The sequence below is a fragment of the Fulmarus glacialis genome, unplaced genomic scaffold (genome assembly GCF_000690835.1).
Source record: "Fulmarus glacialis isolate BGI_N327 unplaced genomic scaffold, ASM69083v1 scaffold1401, whole genome shotgun sequence".
NCBI classification, from domain to species: Eukaryota; Metazoa; Chordata; class Aves; order Procellariiformes; family Procellariidae; genus Fulmarus; species Fulmarus glacialis.
Window position 1 is genome coordinate 29,210 of NW_009191937.1, and position 12,062 is coordinate 41,271.

General features: G+C 47.5%; 1 protein-coding gene across 1 annotated transcript; it reads right to left on the reverse strand.

Moving 5' to 3' along the window:
- Window positions 1-36: 36 nt before the first annotated feature.
- Window positions 37-5,823, reverse strand: LOC104083377 (1-acyl-sn-glycerol-3-phosphate acyltransferase alpha-like). The gene is made up of 6 exons (XM_009586846.1): window positions 5,639-5,823; window positions 4,183-4,316; window positions 3,563-3,738; window positions 3,187-3,282; window positions 2,617-2,689; window positions 37-182 (listed from the first exon to the last, which is right to left on the reverse strand). Exons 1-6 carry the CDS (start codon window positions 5,821-5,823, stop codon window positions 37-39), a joined length of 810 nt encoding a protein of 269 aa, XP_009585141.1.
- Between the last annotated feature and the right edge of the window lie 6,239 nt (window positions 5,824-12,062).

A 12,062-nucleotide genomic window follows, 5' to 3' on the forward strand; every position in this document is an offset into this window, starting at 1 on the left:
TGCTACACAGACAGCTGGAGCTGGAAGGTAGGATCGCTAATGGGAAGCCCCGTTCGTCATTCCTGATATCCCCTGATAGGCGGTGAGCATAGAGTCACGGACCTGCTCAGTGAGCTTGGGAACGTCGTCTGGGCCCAGGCCGACAGTCTCCACTTCTGGCAGGACCTGGATGATGCTTTTCCCTGGAAGAGTGAGACAGGAGGGTCAGAGAGGGGGGAAGGAAATATGTGAGTGGTGTAGAAGAGCAAGAGAAGATATAGCAGAGGGATCGGTACAAACGAAAGAACAAGACAGAAATGAAGGGAAATGCCCTCTTTCACACACCACAGCGGTGCAGCAACACAGCCATGTCCCAGATGCACACAGCAAAAACCCAAACCAGACTTTTCCCATCCACAGAGACCACAAAAACCGTAAATACAGAAACAGGTGAATCTCTCCCCAGATACATTCAATGCAATGATTCATACTGAATAAGTTTTCACAGTGGAAAGACCTCAGGGTCTGTCTGGATCACGGCAAAGAGAATAAGATGTCTGTAATACAACACATTGAACTGGCCATGCTCTGATCTATGTACATGAAATTCAGCAGAGTCCCTCCTTCTGGAAACACACTTCGGGATGGGAGAAATTGCCCTGTTTGGCCAAGGTGTGCCATACTCCTCTTGGGAACCACCTGAACAATGGACTGGTGCAAGCAGGAAGAATATACTGGGGAGCTGTCATCATGCTTTTCTGCTCTTGCACCCAGAGGCCCTTGTTCTGGCCAGCAGAGACAAGACACTGCCTGCACAGACACCCACCTCAGGATCTGGGGAGTGTCGGTGTTATTTTTTAACTTTCTTGCATGCCTTTACACGCGTGCTACGAAATGAGATCCAGAAGTGTTGCTAGCAGAGCCATGCAAGGGAGGCAGAACAGAAGCGTAGAGAAGAGCTTCACAAAAGAAGAGGGCACGCTCCCTGCCTGCACATCTTGCATCCAAAACTAGGCCTGGTATCTCAGGAGTCTACTACGGCTCACTGGGTCCTACAGAAAAAGCTGAATGATGACGGGGCTGTGCTGAAAAGGTAGGTCTGTTGGGGTATAACAGACTTCCAGCAAGCACCAGACTTCCTCCATGCGTGACAGTGTGCACACACTGAACGCAGAGTTGGGCCTTCCAGAAGCTCATCAGCATTCCCAGAACCACTGTGGATGTGGCGATCTGTCCCGACCTGACGATCAGCCTGCTCAACATGCAACGTGTAGCACATCTTCAGAATCAGCCCTGGCAAAACTTGCAGGTGGGAGAAGTGGGGAGGTACAGGAAAAGCTAACTGTGGTTCTTTCTCCAGCAGTGAAGGTCCTACCTGTTTAACAGCAGCTTGGAAAAGGGCTTAGAGGTCAGCTAACCACTAACTCCCAGGGTGAGGTTATTATAAAGGCAAATGTACATGCAACTGCAAAGAGTCTTTCCTGAAAAGCTCAGAGAGGTTGTGGAATCTCCTTCCATGGAGTTACTCCAAACTTGGCTGGACAAGGCACAGAGCAAACTCGTCTATCTTTGGAGTTGGTCTTGCTTAAAGCAAAAGGTTCAGCTGTTCCAGAGGTGCCTTACCACTGCATTATTCTCTGATTTCCCAGAGGAGTGCTTTATCTTGGTTGCCCAACTGAGCGGGGATGTGATGGGGAGGGAGCGGGCTAGCAGACCAGGGCTGACATCCTCTACCCCCACGTGGGGGAATGCTTCCAGTACCACAAGGCTTTGGTGTGTGGCCAACCAAGACAGGATAGACCCAGCAGGTGAAAGATGAGTAGAAACAGATAATGCAGTGTTTAAGATTTGCACCAACTTTCTCTTCCAGGTGTCTGCCTGCAAGGAATGACTACACCCAGGTACAAACAATGGGAGGAATGAGAATTTCAGATGCAAATCCTCCCCTTAGGAAAAAGCAGGGCTGGCCTGGGGGAAGTGGGAAGTGGCAGAAGCCCATTTTGGGGTGGGCGTCAGGGAAAAAAGTGGAGGAACAGCATGGGTTACTTTTCTCTGTTGGAATTTGAAAGATTTTTTTCTGCGTTTTCCTTCTGAAGCCCATGACTTACATCTTTTTTTCCCCATAAAATTTTATCAGTGACCAGCAGAAATTTTTGTCACCATAAATGGGTGAAACATGGAAAGAACAGGGTAACTGGGAGGAGACATGTTCTCAGCATGACTTTTGCTGAGAGCTCCATGTTTGCTTTTGGTCCCGAACTCTCCATGCACCTGCAGATCCAAGAAGAGCGTGGCGGGACCAGGGGCAGGACCTTCTCCAGGTTCCCTCATATGGGTATTGGACAAGCTGTGAGAACGGTCTAGACCATGCTTTTGCCAAGAAAGATTGGACCAGATGATCCTTGAGGTCCCTTTCACCCTGGTACTCTATGATTCTATGATTGAAATCCAAGGGGAGAGGCAAAAGTGATGCCTGAAATCCCTCATTCCCTCCCCTCCCAAGAAGACAGAAACTGGCATTGTCCGGCTGCTGTCTCCACATCGCACATGGTCCTCTGCCCACCCACCTCATGGCTCCCTCCAAGGACTGAGCTCGCACCAACACCCAGCCCACTCTCTGCACCAAGTCATCCTCACCTGGTGTAAATCTCTTCTCCTTCTGGTTGTAGAAGTCACGGTAGGAAGAGATCACTACAGGAATAATGGGCACCTGGAGGGGAGGCAGTCTACAGTGAATCTATAAATTTTCCCATTCCTCCCCCAAAACAGAACTGGTGTTCTTAGGTGAATCCTGCACCTTGCTGATAATTATCCCAGTCAGCTTCATAGTAGGCATTCAGAGGGATATTTAGATCATTTAACTGTATCACCCAATGTCCTCGCTGTTGGTTTTTGCACTTTCATCTCTGTATTTAAGCCAACAATGCATGGATTGCCGAATTAGTATGTACAGAGGCCTATTCAGCCCCAGGCACGTCCAGGGCTCTTGTCAAGGTCCCCCCACTTTTTTCCCAAGCTGAGTCATGAAGGTTTTTCACCTGTCCCAGAAACAGCCCCCTCCTGTGCCATCTGCAAGCTCCTGCTGCGTTCTTGGATGCGTGCTTGATCCAAAGGGAAGCCAGGGACCAGAAGCCACATAGTCCTGGTTGCTGGTGGACCATGGTAGGCAAACCGCACCCCAAGGGGCAGGAGGAAAGTGGCTCTCACCTGGGCTTTCACAGCCAGCTGGAAGGCCCCACGTTTGAAGGGCAGCATGGAGCCACCATGATTGCGAGTTCCTTCAGGGAAGATCAAGACGCGGAACTGCAGGGGAGAGAAGACGTTGAGATAGAGGGACCTCCAGTTACTATTCTAAACCACTGCGCAGGTGTACTCCCCTGTGACTGATCTGTCTGCTCCTGACCATGCAGAGACATCCAATTCCTCCACGTTAAGCACTTTACAGACACAAAACACACTGAACCCACCAGAGATGCTCTTACTCCGTTCTGCCCGGTGCCCAGCCCAGAGACAAAGATCCCTTTCCAGCCACATCAGGGTTCATGTTTTCCAGTGACTCCTCACCAGAGTCCTCCTCACTCACATTTTCCTTGTGCAGGGAGTGTGCCACCTCTGTCAAGGTAGTAATAGACTCTTCCCTCTTCTTGCGGTCAATGAAAATGAGTCCTGAAAGCCAGCACGCTAGGCCGAAAGTGCCCATGTATAGGATTTCCTTCTTTGCAATGGGCACACAGCGACTTGGTAATATCTCCATCATCACTGGAAGGGGACAACGAGGACAGAACAAGTTGTCATCTGCACTGAGGTTTCCTCCAGATACTGGGCTACAGCCCTCTGCCCTGGGAGATGCCATGCCTGCAGCTCTTATCCAGCTTCATAGGATCAGAAACATGTTGGGAAAGGGATCCTGGGGGTCTCCAGACCAACCACCCACTTAGAAGAGGAATGTTGCTGACACTGAATGAGAGCAGCTACGACACGGTTGTGGTCAACTGATGCTCTCATCTCCATTCTCTTGGAAAGGATGAAGCTGATAAGGCTATTGGGCTCTAATACCCTGAAGAACAGCCCTGGCTTGGGGCTAGCCGGTAATGGACTACGTAGCAGCCACTCCTGCCCCTCTGCCTATGGTACTTGGGATTTTGTACTACCCTCCCCTACAGACAACTGGGGCCAGGAGCAGGAGGCAGGATCACCACATACCTATAATGTCAAGGGAGGTCTGGTGATTCAACACAAGGACAAAAGGTTTCTTAGTCCTGAGGTTCTCCTTGCCCTTCACCACTACCTTGAGCCCAAAGATGTATTTGAGTGGCAGGAATAACATGCGCAAAAACCTGGAAAAGGGGAGCAGACATAAGCCAAAGAGATGCTGAAATTGGGAAAAGGAACCAAACACTGTTCTTCCAAACCAGCCCATCTCACAGACTGCTCCTGTGAACTCCTAGATTTGACCCGCGACTTGGAGAACAGCAACTAGTATGTCTCTTCAGCTCACCACTTCATTAGAGAAGACAAATACACCTGGTGGGTTTTCTTCAAGCGAGGTTAGACCAATGGCCAAGCAACTTCAGCCACAGCAATTCTGTGGATCAGCCAAATATTTGATAACGCCCAAATTCATAGTGCACCTGTTTGTACTCTATTCCCTGCCCACCTTGCTGAATCATGAACACAGGCTGCCATAAACATGCCATGCACCTAACTCCGCTATTGCCTGTGCTGTGAGATGATTTTGCCTTCGGGTGACATTAGACTGCCATTCTGGTAGCCATATTTTAACAGATACTGGAAAAATGAAGAAAAGAATGAAAGTCGGGCACGAAAGTCAAGAACTGAAGAAAATTTCTTAAAGTGAAAAGCTGATGCTCAAGTAAGAGATACGAACTCCCACTGCAGCGTACAACAATGAAGTAGTAAATCCTGCCTCTGCAGCACTTCAGGAGGCTACGAGCACTATGCTGCCATATAGCAGAGTCAGCTTCTAGCCCCCACTCAACCCACACCCCAAGTTACTAATGCCCACCGCTGCTAACCACACGTGCACACCCAGCTGCGCAGCCTCCAGGTAAGTCCGGCAGCTCGTCGCAGAGGCACTAACAGACGGACAGAGGGGATGGGCAGCAAGGGACGGGCTCAGAGACTGCCAGACCTGGGGGCACCGGGCTGTAATAGCAGTGATGGGGACACCAGTGACAATGCAGGCGCTAGCACTGCGCCGTGTTAACGTCTGCTCGTGCCTGTTCAGGTGGGCACTGGGTCGGAATAATGCTGAGAAAGAGAAGAGCACCGGCAGAGGCTTTCTCAACACAACTTAGAAGGGGAATGACCAGCCACATAGAGGAGGGAAATACAGCTCGGAAGATTAGATAGGAGAGGTTACTAAAAAAAGCAAGTTACCTTACCTGGCATTACCTAGTTTGTCAAATTTATGTCACATTTTACATCCTTTCCTTCCATCATTCGTTACTCTTTCTACCAACTCAAATACAATACTGAAACCCACATCCCTTCTCTGAATTACAAGGCCTGGCAACTCTCCACACCAATATACAACAACTAATCCCTCCCCTCTGCAGCGCAACTCCCAGGACCCTCCAAAACAGTGCGAGTCGACTCTATCCATGCCCAGAGCAGAAAGAAGCCACAGACAACTTACTTAATGTTTTCCATGTTACGTCCACGAGGAATACTGATCATAATAACCGGAATGCTTAGGGTGAAGACCCACAACTTATAGAAGGTCATCTTGCAGAAGTATCTGAATGCAGGATTCACCTGGTAAAGGACTAGAAACGCGATGAACAGAAAAGTAAATGGGTAGTGAAGGAGCGAAAGCTCCATCCTTCCAGCCCAGAGTTAACCAGAGGAGCGTTGCACAGAGCAGCAAATGAGTCACGAGCACCCGATGTTGTGGAGCAGAGTTTAGATTCCCTTGATCAGCTACATGTGGGTGGCGCAAGGTTGGAACGAGATTCGGGAGTGATGCTTCAGAAAGGCTGTGTTTGTTGCTCAGAGCTAAACTAACCATGGAAAGCCGGTTTAGCAAGGGATCTCCAGCAGCACTGCGCGTAGGAGCTGGCTGGCAAGCAGGGGCAAACACGCAATAGCAAGGCTGCCTATGTGCAGGGTGTGTGTACGGCTCTGGGCTGGTAGAGCAACGACTGTTTGGAGAGACAGCCCCCCTTCAGGGGGGCTCTGTGCATAGAAACCCTGAGAACTTTAAAGAAAATCTTTAATGGGAGGCAGCGGGTTGTGTCGGACAGCACAGACACCAGGCTGTCTCACTCTCTGTGCAAGCACTGAACTTCACCAAGAAGTGAGCTGGCTGCGAGATGTCCAGGAAATCAGAAATTAGTATTATGGAGGAAAGAAAGACCAGTGATCCTAGCAGCCAGCTCCTGCCCCATACATCTAGGCATTAGAGGGACCAAGCCGAGCAACTGGACATTCCTCAAGTAGAGGGGGAAAAGTGGAAAAAGTGCCACATGTCTAGACAAAAAGATAAACAAAGCAAGAGCAGCTACTCCTGATGTTTTCATGGCCAGAGGCAGGCACAGGTTTAGACAGCATCTGCACACGTAAGAAGTAAATCAGGAAAACGCAAGTATAACCTGGGAGTGCTCCAGCTGCATTTCATCTCCTAAAACCACTGCATGAAAAGGATCTTTGCAACAAGTACAACGACTTTTAAAAAAAGAAAAGCTTCATGTTTCATCATCTGCACAACAGGCCTTGCTCAAGCAGCTATCACCTGAGAGGAGTAACAATATTAAATTCCAGCCAGGACTGAAAGCTGCAGATTCTCAAAAGGGAATAGTCCGAGGACCCATAAAACCACATTGATTGTCACCTGCAACCTAAAGAACAAGATCAAATCCCCAAGAACTTAGTGAAATGGACAAGGCTCAGCAATGTTTCATGAAGAAACTGAGGAAAGGCATGATAATAAAGAAAGGCATTGGCTGTGCTCCCTTGGCTTAGCCAGGGACTCTCTTCTCCCGTCTTTCAAAACTGGAGAGAAGTTACTGCAGGCCTTGCTGCCTTGCTGCTCAGCTCTCCCAAGGCTTCCCTGCAACAACAGGAGGGGCAGCCAAAGCAAAGAGCTTCGTCCACAGCCTCCTCACCGTCCCTGCACCAGCACATGGAACAGACAAGCACCTCATGTGCGCACATTGGACCCAGGCACTGTGACCCCTCTGTGCTGGAGCTGCAGAGACTAGCTGCCTTTTGGAGCCAGTTCATAGAGACTAGCCATGGCTGCTTTGTGCTCATCCAAGGTCTGATCCAGCAAACAGTTGCTTTCCTTATGCCTATTAACCTACTTAATATCTCATCAGTATCAATTATGGCCTTTCACATTGAGTGGAGGTTGATTTGACACACACTGGTTCATCCTGACCTACCAGGAGAGAGGTTCCTGAAATGTAATGCCAATGAAAGGTACTTTGAATGTCCTTGCAGGACAGCCATAGCTTTCAAATCAAGCCCGCTGTTGTCAGGTTCCTAATGCGAGAGGAACATCTTACACAACTCTGCACATGAAAACTCATTCAGAATGTCTAGGGATAGGGAAGTGTGCAAATAGGAACTCATCACAAATCACTGAAGAGCTTTGTTTTTAAGTCACTGACAGTAATTTACAAATACTTTCATCAAGACTGTAAGAAAATTATGTTCCTGCAGTATACAGTGTATTACCAAACAGGTACCCACCGTAGCAAGTTGATGACTTACCCAAAGAAACACAGCAACCCTAAAATACAGCTGATCTGCAAGAACCCAAGATCCTGAACCTGAGGGCAAGACAGAAAAACGTCTTTAGCACAAATAGTGGTCTCCATGTGGTCAAAACAAAGTATAATCAGAGAAGGACGCACATAAGCAGATTTACAAGTGTGAGGATCTGTTAGACCCTCGGTGTGGCCAGTTTATGAGGCGTGCTTCTCCATGGCACCACCAAAGTGAGGAATAACCAACATCAGCTGGGCATCACCAAGCTGCTCCATGCAGAAAGGTAACTCCACACACTCGGAGCACTGAGGACAGACACGCTCTCAAGAAGACATCAGATACACAAGAGTTGGAAGCTAGGCTAATGGTTATTTGGGGCTTTCAACAGCTGGTAAGTATCTCTGATGAGTATGGGAAAAGGCAAGGACATAAAGAGACAATAAAAATTATGCTATTCCCAACTCACCATGGAGACACAGTCAGCTCGGACCTAACAAAGCACTTGGGCTCCAAACCCACAGATGCTAAAATCCTCAGCTATAATTTTCTTTTGTTGTGAGGATCCGTAGCACCTAGATCCATCATGCTTCCATTTCAAAAGCAGTCAGGTCTTGCCTAACCTGTAAGGCGTTTTCAGAAACTACAGATCTAATGAAGATCCCAGTGTCCAGACTAAATGTGTCCATGCTCAGTTGACTCCCTTTTGCCCCTGGGTCTTTGCACGCTTTTCAGAGCCTGCCCCAATTTAAGTGAACCTTAGATAGGGAGAGGAGGGGCTTGCTCATGAGCTTTCATCATGCAACTTTAATGACTCTCCTACTCACCAACTCTGCTAAGCCACACATTGGCCAAAAGAGAGAGGTGGAGGCAGGGAAGGTGATCTAATCTAATGGGAAAAGACTAAGAAAATTGTCTTGTTCACGGTAAGCAAATGAAGGCTCAGCAGAAAATGTACCGTCAATACAGCAACGCTAGAGAGAGAAAAGAGTTGCTTAAGTTAAAGATCACAACTGACTTCTAAATGCGAAAGCAATGATTTCAGGATGAAATAAGAGGTCTGGATTCTGAAATGGGAGCAATTCCCACTGGAAACTGCTGGCAGAAATAGCTCCACTGGAACAGACTGGAACAAGTTATCAAAGGGCAAAATGTTGGGACTGCTCAGTGCCAAGGACCACATCAGCCACTCAGTCTTCAAAAGGAGAACAGCACTACAGGGAACTCACCTAGTGCATACAGTTACTACACAGTTAAACAGAGGCATTAACATTGTTATTAAAATCTTCTTCAGAGGAATTCCAGGGTAAATATATTAAAGACAGGTCATCAAGACTGAGGAAACTGTATTTATCACGCTCTGGCTGCAGCTCCATGATGAATCCATGCATCACTTAGTTTTACAAGGCACAGATTAGCTTTGGATACCTACTTATGAGCAAAGACATAGCTGGAAATTTTTGTAATGACAGAAGAAGAAGAGTTTCTACAAGAAAATGCGTACTGACTCATGAAGATTTCTGTGGCATCCAGACAGCCATGATAGAATAGCTCATGCTATAGGACTTGCATCCAAGGGGGTAGTGCACAGTACAGCCAGGTGAACTGTGGGCTGGAAAATAAATCAGTTTATCACTGTAAATCATAGAAAAATTGAGGTGGGAAGGCACCCCTGGAGGTCTGCAACCCAACCAGCTACTCAGAGCAGGGTTAACTCCAAAACCAGATTAGCTTGCTCAGGGCCTTGTCTACAAGTTTGGAGAATCTCCAGGGATGGAGATCCCACTAGCTCTCTGCTCCCTGTGTCCGCATTGCACCACTATCATGGGGAATAATGTTTTTCTTTGTCTAGTGGGAATTTCCCTTGTTGCAACCTGGGTCTATTACCTCTTATCCTTTCACTGTGTGCCTCCGAGAAGCGTCTGGCTTCATAGCTACTCATTAGGAAGTCGAAGACTGAAAAGAAATCACCCCCCTCTGCCCTTCTCTTCTCCAGACTGAGCAAATCCATCCTCCTGAGCCTTTCTTTGTACATCACGTGCTCCAGCCCACTGACCACCTTGATAGGCCTCCACTCAAGTGAAGTGTAGTCATCACTGGGAGAAGGTCAAGAGCAAGATAGACTCAGGATGGACATCCATTCCCAGAGCTGAAACAGCTGGGGAGGCTGCAGGTGGGAAGGGCAGTGAATGAGAGGCCCCGACAGAGCTCGGGGGGAGATCTGCATTTCTGAAATCAGCAGCAGAGGCTGAGCAAGACAAACGATCCCGTCGCGGCTCCTGCAGGCTGTGTTCCTCATCTCAGTGGCTCCGCGGCCAGGGAAGGCACACTCCTGTTGCAACAGCCCCCATCCTGCCGGACATGCATTTCATGGGTTTGATTAGGCAATCAAGCTGATAAACCAGATCAAATTTTCCAAATTTCAGCCTTTTCAGCTAAAATTGGAAAAATAGGTCCTCTGTGCACACAGAAAGGTTGTGGGTGATTTTGAGCCAGTCATTTCCTCCCCCTTAAGTTAATTGCTGAAGTCAAAAGGTAATGAATGAGACCTCCTCTATCCCCCAAGGGCTGAACAGATGCTGGAGGTGCAGACATCAGAGTCAGACAACTAATACTAGAAAACTGAAGCTAGAGAGACTGAGACACACATCCCCCATGTAGTCAGGTATCTCACACCCATCAACACAAATCTGTTGGCTCCTTTGTAGCTCTCAGCACCAGGGACTTATCTAAGAAACAGTGGGCTTCAACCCACTCCTAGGGCAAGCTTGCGTGCTTTCTGCCTTCAAAATGTGTCCAGGCTTATGTTTAGCAGCTACACACCCTGCTAAACAGGGGCGTTACGCAGTCCCAGCATTGCCCCTCCACCCTGGCCAAGTGCTGGCAGAAGTTGGCATCTATGCCTGTTTTTTTCTCCAAGGATGTCACGGGGACTCTTCCCATTTTGGGGGTGATAGGGAGGAGATTATTGTCAAGTGTTTGTTGGAATTAAATCCTGTGCCAGTCCCTTTTTCTGAGGAATATTTCATAGTGCCACATGACAGAGGAGCATGGATTAGAGACTTCAGCAAGAAATATCTTCTTTCATTAAAAATACACAGGCTCTTGAATCTGCTTTGTCCAATATCGCCATGCAAAACCTACCGCCATCCTCCACTCATCTGTGGTTACTGCACCTTTTACAAAGTGCAAGGAACATTTTGGCCTCAGCTCAAAATTGCAATTTATTGATCGATAGCAGTAACACAGCAAACTACAGAGGAAGAAGAAGGCTGTTTTGATCCCTTTCATGATAAGATATTGAGGGGAAAAAGTTGGAATAAGACTAGATTAGCTTTTACTTTCTTGTGCTTTAAGACTGCTCTTATCTTTGCCAGGACACATCCCATCACCTCCACAGCCCAGGGTTAAGTCACTCTGGCTCATGCCAGGCTGCAGGAATAACTTATCACAGTTTTCCATCACACTAGATGATGCCTTAGGCATTCTGGACTAAGGGCAAAAAATGATGAGAGAACAGCTTTCTTCCATGTGGACAATTTCTTCATTCCATATTCAAGCAAAACCTGAAACAGGGCGTTTTAAACAAGTCTATTTGGGGTGCATGACAGCTATTGCTGCTTCACTCAAAGGCACCACGAAATCAGTAGATTTTCTCTGGAAACTGAAGTATGTACTTCTTTTAAGTAAAAAAATTGGAGAGCAAGAATAAGCAGTCATTCCAATGTCCCAATCTCTTTCTATGTAGGTTGGAAACTTTGAAAGGAGGGTCAAAAACATGGTTTTGACAGTAAAGCTTACTGAAAGACAGTGTATGTGAAATTGCCTAAGTTGGTTTGATTGGGTGTCAGTCTCTGGATAACTCATTTTGCTTTGCTTTGTGATATTGAGTCATCTGCACAGATCTGGAACATCTTTTCATGAAGTTCTTTTATCGCTGGACTCCATCTCACCAAAAAGGTTTCATGAAAACTAAATTGAGCAAATGACAGCAATCATGCCCAAACATTCCTCAAGTTGCGCCAAGGGAGGTTTAGACTGGACATTAGGAAAAACTTCTTCACTGAAAGAGTGGTCAGGCCTTGGAACAGGCTGCCCAGGGAAGTGGTGGAGTCACCATCCCTGGAGGTATTTAAAAGACGTGTAGATGAGGCGCTTAGGGACATGGTTTAGTGGGCATGGTGGTGTTGGGTTAACGGTTGGACTTGATGATCTTAGAGGTCTTTTCCAACCTTAATGATTCTATGATTCTATGCTTCTATTTCAGACAGTAAAAGCATACACACAGTAAAAAAACAAACAAACAAACAAAAACCTCAGCAGCTTCCCAGTTCTGGACTTCTGGGGAATCC

Bases quoted from the DNA above. Each gene is read 5' to 3' on its own strand.
- LOC104083377 (XM_009586846.1), bottom strand. From the start codon at position 5,823: ATGGAGCTTTCGCTCCTTCACTACCCATTTACTTTTCTGTTCATCGCG. The intron at 3,283-3,562 runs GTGAGTGAGGAG...TCTCCCCTGCAG, and splicing joins ACTCCCTGCACAAGGAAAAT to TTCCGCGTCTTGATCTTCCC. The intron at 183-2,616 runs GTGAGGATGACT...TCACTCTTCCAG, and splicing joins GGAGAAGAGATTTACACCAG to GGAAAAGCATCATCCAGGTC.